Below are 7,619 nucleotides of genomic sequence, written 5' to 3' on the forward strand. Positions count from 1 at the left end.
CCAGGGCCAAAAAGTGGGAGTGGGTGGGTAGGGAGTGGGGGGCAGGGTATGGGGGTCTTTTGGGATAGCATTGGAAATGTAAATGAGGAAAATACCTAATAATATATATATATATAAAGAAAAAACAAAACAACAAAACGAGAGAGAGAGAGAAAGAGAGAGAGAGAGAGAGAGAGAGAGAGAGAGAGAGAGAGAGAGAGCTAATTGTTAGCAGGGGCAGGGGGTGGTGGTGGCAGGAAACTGGTGAACAGATAGTAACACTGCCTCATAGTTGGAGGTCTCTACCTGCCTCTAACCCACGTCCTTCTACCCTCAGGTCCTCACACCAAAGTAGTGCGGCGCATCTTTACCAACAGTCGGGAACGATGGCGGCAACAGAATGTGAATGGGGCATTTGCTGAGCTCAGAAAGCTGATCCCCACCCACCCACCAGACAAGAAACTAAGCAAGAATGAGATCCTCCGCCTTGCCATGAAGTACATCAATTTCCTGGCCAAGTTACTCAATGACCAGGAGGAGGAAGGCACCCAGCGTGCCAAGCCCGGCAAGGACCCCGTGGTGGGAGCTGGTGGGGGTGGGGCAGGGGGTGGCATCCCCCCTGAAGACCTTCTACAGGACGTGCTTTCCCCCAACTCCAGCTGTGGCAGCTCTCTGGATGGGGCAGCCAGCCCGGACAGTTACACAGAGGAGCCAACACCCAAGCACACTTCCCGCAGCCTCCATCCTGCCCTGCTGCCTGCTGCTGAGGGGGCTGGCCCCCGGTGATGCGTCTGGGGCTGCTCAGGGCCAGCAGGCAGGGACCTTTAGGGCCCTGGGTTGCTGGGCTTCAGGGCAGGTGGGATGAGAAGCAGGTCAATGGACTTATGTGAACTTCCCTTACAGTCTGAACTTTGGGAAGTCCCAACTGACCCTAGGCTGGCATTTCTGTTTCCTGCATGGAAACAGAAGAGGCAAACAGAGTGAAGTAGTAGGTACTTTTTCTGAAGATGGCACGGTCTTCTCCCTTTCCCAAGCCCAAAGATTTCCCCAATGATGAGGCTCAAGTGTCTAGTTTTGGTCTAGAGTTTGTGAGCCTTGTTTTGGACAAGATCTGGGGTTGTCACCTGTTACCTGAGGCATCCAGTTGGCCTCTGCCTTGCCTTTCTCCCATCCCGAGCTGGCTGGGTGGCTTTTGTGGCAGCTTCTGTTCAAATACATAGGTACCCAAGAGCTGACCATTTCTTGAGCCCCATCTTCACCCAGGTCCATGTTGATCCATCCAGCTTGCCAGCTGCTGTGGAGAGTCAAGCCTCGAGGTGCCTTCTTCAGGGCCTGGTTGGAAAAGATGGCCAGTAAACAGACAACCTGCTCTCAACCAGCTGGGGCAGAAAACCCAACAACCCCTTTTGCTCCAGGGAATCAGAGCTCTCTCCCCCACTGAGACTTGCCTTCCTATCCTGTGGCTGTGAGGACCAAGTCAGCAGCCTTGAGCATGCTTTGTTGGGCTGTGTGCAGGCACAGAAAGGGAAAGTGACAGTAGGGCAAGCAAAGCAAGAGTGTTTTGGGGCACTGGGTTTCAACTCCAGCGCATCCCTGTTTGTGCAGGAGAGCAAAGGATAGAGTGCTGGTGCATTGCATGTTGGTGCTGGGGCTGTGCAGCTCATAAAGCTTCCCCAGGAAGCCCGAAGGAAGCTTCCCATTGCAAGATGTCTGTTGGCTGATGGTGTGGATGTCCAAATGGAGGACAAACTGTCCTGTACTCTATTTAGGATTCTGCCTGACCAGTTGTTGGTTGGCAACTCTAGGCCATGATACCACCCAAGATGCAGCCTGATGCTAAGGCAAGGAGTCCAGTCAGAGGCAAGGCCCTGGCTGAGACCTGGGCATGCACCTTTGCTCAGCTTAACTTTAAGTTCTCTCCCCTCACACAACTGCAGGCCCTACGTGTGTGCATGGTAGGTTGGTTTAACATGAAACGAGTGCCCCCTCTAAAACTTGTACATGAAAGCTTTGTAAAGCAGACCCTTCTCCTCCATCTTTTAAAGACAGAACCCCTGAAAGTCATTTTGTAAAGTGGAGAATCCTTTTGTAGTATGGACAAATACCCCATTGTTTTTCCCCTGTGTCAATCCAGGCGGTGGGACCGATCTGTCCTAAAGCTAGGCCTGCCTATAATGAAGTTCAAGCTCATGACACAAAGTGCACAGAAGTCCTGTGTATCTGTTATTGTATTGGTGTCACTCAGTTCTCACTCACTCTCTGCCTTTGAGCTAGAGAGAAAATATCCAAAGGCCCCATCATGTAACATATGAGCCCATCACTTTTCTGTTGGAGTTTCAGCATGATGTTTCAGTTCACACCATGATGGAGCCTGAGTATAGACTTAGGCAGACAGAGACTGATCCCGTTCCTGCTCCCCTCCCCTTCCTATTAAGTACTGAAGGCCCCCAGGTAATGGGACAATGTGGTCAGCTACTAAGGCATTGTGATTCTTTGTCTCCTATCACATGAACATTAAGGGTGGTTCTTTCCCATTGCGTGGGAGTTAGTCCAAGGGGTCTGACCCGTGAGGAAATGGGTCCAAAGCTGTGTTTGCTTCTTAGTGGAATGAGTTGGGAATGAAAACTGTGGCTCTGTAGGTGGATTCTATGAGAGGGATCACACTTTTGTTGGGAGCCTAAGCTGCAGTTCCCTACATCAGCTTTGCAGCTTCACTGGGATAAATACGCTAGGCAGTGGTGTGGACGGACTGTGATCATAACATTGGAAGTCCAATGGGTCCCTAAAGACTGCTCTGGAGCACAGAGGGCCGGTGCAGCGAAGTGGGGGGGGGGCATTGCACACATGGGGTTCTGTGTTCTACACCCAGCGCAGACACAAAAGAAGCTTCATTACCCTTAGTACTGACCGTGCTGTGAGAGTTCAGGCCTGGGCAGTTGATGTGTTTGTGTCATTTGGATTATAAAATATTTTCCATTGAGTTATGTAGATGCTAATTTCTCAAGATTAATCTTAATTTCTCCCTGATTCCAAGGCAAGAAACAGGAGTGAGAAAGGGTGAGAGATTGCTAAAGTTTCTAAAGGGGCTGGGCAGGGAAGAGCCAGGGTTTTGGTCTTTGTAAGATCTAAGGAAGACCCTGAATTCTGTTCTCATGCTCCATACTCCATATCTTTCTTCCTCTGTCTCTTCCTTGCCCTTAAAGAAATTGCAGCGTTCCAAGAACAATATCTGTACAAAGGGGGAAATGTAAGCATGAGAAAACATTAAAAAAAAACAACAGTGATGAACAGAACCACAGAGAGAATCCCACCCTTCAAGAATAATTCATGTTTATTTGTGGTGGCAAATGACAAGATGGTACAACTTTTATCCTTTTCCAGAAACAAAAACCAAGGGCACAGCAACTAGAGTGAGCTGACAGCTTTTTTTGGCCTTTTGGGTGGGTCTAGCCGTACTTGGGATCCCAGTGGTACATGACCCTCTGCCGAAGGCTTGCCTCAGTCTGTGTACATAGCACGCCATGTCTGTGGGCAAGCCCAGCACTTTCCGTCAGTGTCGTACTGTATGTGATGAACTGTGTTGGTCTCTGTGTTTTTTTCTGCAGAAGAGGAGTAACTACTCCGGGTACCTTGATATTTGTACAGCCTAGAGGCCAACACTGTGGGCGTGTGACTCTTTATTGAAAAACAAAAACAAAAAAAAATACCAGTGTGGTGATGATAGTGTGTGTATATATATATAAGGTTATATGGGGAAGATTTCTAAATAAAAGTTTTACAAAGGGGCCTGGACTTTGTACTTGGACTTTGCCCCCTAGAGTCTGAGAATGGGAACATTAAAGGGAAAGGCTGACAGGGCTTGGCTCCACAGCTCTTAGGAAGTAGGATCTAGCTTCCAGTCTCAGCCTGTCGGGAGGAAGGAGGCTGCCCTCTGGGGGGTTTCCTTTCCCCCACCTTCTGCAAGGCTCCAAGGGCTTCAGTATCCTGTCCTTGTGTTTGCAGCCCTAGACAGCCTAGACCTCTCTGTGTAGGGTCAGCTTTCTCCTTGTTAGATCACTTTCCCAAGTTGGGACCATTGCTCCCAGTGAGAGCTTAGGACAGAAAAATGTAGCTGTTACCCACCATTGGTGTCCATAGATTTCCTGATGACTCAGTGGGGGTTGCATCTTTTACACTTGACTTTCTTTTTTAAAGGTTAAAAAATATTTTATATATATAGGTGTTTTATGTGTATAGGTACAGTGCCCACAGACACCAGAAAAGGGAGTCAGATTCCCTGGAACTGGAGTTGCAAACCGTTGTGAGTTGCCCTGTAGGTGCTGGAGTTTCATGAATAGAATTTGGGAAAGAGACTGGGTCTTGGGGAGGCCATTATGCATGGACGTTTGGTCTCCTGGGAGTTTGTAAGCTGGGCACCTTCTGTCTTCTCATTTAACAAGCATTTGCTGAGCTCCTGCTCTGGGCAGACACTGTTCTGTTGGGGAGGGTTCAGCATTGAATGAAACAAGCATGGATGCTCTCCACTGCACCTTACATTTTAGCAGGGAGATGTTGGATGCAGAAACACATACAAGTAGAGTTAAATAGTTAGAAAGCAATTAGTATTAACCCACAGTGAGTTTTATTCAGGCCAGCCTGAGCTACAGTCTCAAAAACCAAAGCCAAGAAGGGTGGTAAGGAACAAAAGTGGTCAGATCAACAGGGATAGTTCAGGGAAGGCCCTAGGGTGCCATCTTTTTCATTCAGGATCAGATGATTCCTGGTGTCAGAGACAGTTTTGTCCTAGGGACAGGTTGGGTCTTTCTGTCTACATGCCCTGAAAAGGCTTTTTTCTTTCTTCTTCTCTGAACCTCAGTACTCAACCCCAATTCTAGAGACATGGACTAGCTCAGATTCAACAATTGGGAGGGAATTCAATAGTCTCACCATTAATTCCCATCTGGCCTGTCTCTAGTCTCAGCAGTGTTTTGTCCTCTTAGCTTCTATCCATCTCCTATAGGGAGAGGGTAGGATTCAGCCTGAGTGTCAATATCTGATCCAGCTACTGGGAAGCTCCTCAGATCTGCCTCTCCTTGGCCTAGGACAAGGATGGTAGGATTTGGCCTTGGGGAGGGGAGAAAAAAATGGACATTTAGGCTTATAGACCTGAGGGACTATCATGATAGGAGAGAAAGAAAGAGGGCAGAGAAGGAAGAATTGTGTTTGGGGTGGAGGAAGTGGCCAGTCATGTTCAGTACAAGTGAGGGGCCATGCACGGAAAGGCTGAGTTAACTGGTTTGAGGCAGCTAGTGGCTGGAAAGAGCTGCAGAGAGGAGTGGATAGAGGTAGTGACCTGAGGACTCAGAGACGTCACTCCCCATCTTAGAAAGATTTTCCTCAGGAGAAATGAAGCTTTCCATGTAATGGTGACAAAGAGAGCCCAAGGATTCTGATCACTCCTGGAGTTCATCGATGGGGCAGAGACCCAGAGAGAAAATGTTTTCCCAAGCCTTGTATCTCAGAGTGATGAGTAGGCAGGCCCATTCTTCCTGTCCCAAGAAAATGTTGTCTCTGAAGCCCAGAATCCCTGACTCCACAAGGAAAGAAAAGTACCCTGAGGCCTGGCCTGAGGTGTTTTGCTGATCTGTTCCCCTTTATTTCTTACCACTCCATTTGTGTGTGTGTGTGTTTGTTTGTTTGTTTGTTTTTCTGAAGCAGGGTCTCATGTGGCCTCAAACCCATTAAGTTGCTGAGGCTGACTTTGAACTTCTGGTCTTCCTGCCTCTATCCCCAGAGTGCTGGGATTACAGGTATGTACTAGAATACCAGGTTTATTCAGTGACAGGAGCTAAATCCAGGGCTTTGTGCATATTAGGCAAGTACTCTACAACCAGACTGCATCCCCACCCTACTCCTCACTCTTTTGTGCCTACCGTACTATCTTTCTTCCTTTCTGTTTTAGACTATTTTATAGGTTTTTGACACCCAGATGTTGAATTTTGGTTTATTTTTCACAGAACAGCCCATCTTCCTCTTTGCCCACTCTCGTTTGGTTGAATTGTCCCTGAAGTCCAGGAAGTTTTCCTGACTCCATGGAACTGGGTGCCTCCTTTGCATCCCATGGGACCCCAGGTATGCTGGCCCTTTCTGCCCTAACATTTGCTTATTTAATTGCTTCTTCACAGAAACACAAGCCCCTCAGAGCTGGAACCATGTCTGATTAAGCCCTCTACACCAGCACCTTAGGGTACAGACACTCCGGTTCCTTCCCCACTGGCCATGAACAGCCCTTCTCCTCCTGCTGGCTCTCCATTTTCTCTCTGGGCCTGGCGTCTGACCTGGTGTCTGGCAAGGACCTGAAAGGCTGGTATGGAATGGTGAAGACCAGGGGTGGAGGCTGTGAATCCAGTCAGCTGTCTGGCCTCCTCACGCCGGTCCCTACCTGCTTCCTTTTTAATAAAATAAGTATGTGTTCCTCAGAAGCCATCCCTGTGTCATTAGCTCCCTCCAACCCCCCTACCCCCACACAACCCCCTGCCCATGTAAACCTGTTACCTATTCACAGAGCTTAATTATCATGAGTCTGAGTAAAGGGTTACCCAGGGGAGGTGACACGAAGCCCTGAGTTGGAAGGGGCTTGAGCAAGGTGAAGTAGGTGTGAATTCAGGGTGACACCCAAGGTTAGAGATCCAGACCACGTAGGAAGGTCAGGAAAGAGAAGAGGAGGCCAGTAGACAGCTAGAGTTCATAGAGAAAATGGCTTTACTTTCCTTATGGGCAAGAGGGCTACACAAATTTAGGCCCAGGACAGGTGGTGGTAGTGAAGAGCTTGCTGGCTGGAGGACTGGCTCTGTGGATGACCATGGGGACAGTGAGGAAGGACAGTTGGTGTGGAACAGTTGGTGAAGGGAGTAACCGGGGCCTGGGTGGAAGTGAGAAGAAAAGAGCAGCCAGGCTCTGGAGGAGCTTGGTCTGGTCAGAATCACTTGGGGCTTAAGGGCTTAAGTATTGCTACTGGGTGTACTGGCTTGTGACTTTGAGTGAGTCACTATCATTCTGAGGTTTGGTTTCTTTATCTGTTAAACAGAGATGTTAACAGTCATCTTCCAGGACTGTCATGGGACTTCAGCATAATATATGCAAAGTATCTGTGTTTCATAAAAAATGATTCTATAGAAAGAGCTACAGAAAAATCTATAAGAAAGCATTCTTTTTCCAAGAAACAGGACCGGAATGGATGGGACTGTCCTAACAGAAGAGACAAGGGAAAGACATGAGTGTGAGGGAATATTAATCCCTCACTCAACAGCAGGACTTTTGTGTGCCTGTCTCATGTCAGAAAAGGAGGGGTAGCCAGTCTTGACCACCCATTTTGACTTCAGAGGCTGATCCACCACTATGAGAGCATAGTGGAAGCTGGGAATAGGAAGGAATCCTAGAGGCAAGTGCTATGGGAGGAGCTTAGTGGTGTGGTGTGGGCATCCTAGCTCTGACAGTAAAGTCCCTGAGCAAGTCTGTGCTGAACTGAACTGAGGGGCAAGGTTGGGAGGTATTTGGGAGGTTTCACGTTCTGTCTTGAGCATTAGCTATTTTTTCAGTGGTGGATCAGGCTGGTCCAGGAATGCTGGCTTCCTCCTGGGCCCCATACTCTTGCCAAGGCT

General features: G+C 48.5%; 1 protein-coding gene across 2 annotated transcripts in view; it reads left to right on the plus strand.

The window, feature by feature from the left end:
- Tal1 (TAL bHLH transcription factor 1, erythroid differentiation factor) overlaps positions 1-3,764 on the plus strand; it is a 14,329-nt gene extending 10,565 nt beyond the window's left edge. For both annotated transcript variants that reach the window (XM_029475727.1, XM_021161039.2), the window contains exon 5: positions 317-3,764. In XM_029475727.1, coding sequence (XP_029331587.1) covers positions 317-765 — 449 coding nt within the window. In that variant the 3' untranslated portion in view covers positions 766-3,764. The remainder of the gene's footprint in view (positions 1-316) is intronic.
- Positions 3,765-7,619: the final 3,855 nt, after the last annotated feature.

The sequence above is a fragment of the Mus caroli genome, chromosome 4, assembly GCF_900094665.2.
Source record: "Mus caroli chromosome 4, CAROLI_EIJ_v1.1, whole genome shotgun sequence".
NCBI lineage: Eukaryota > Metazoa > Chordata > Mammalia > Rodentia > Muridae > Mus > Mus caroli.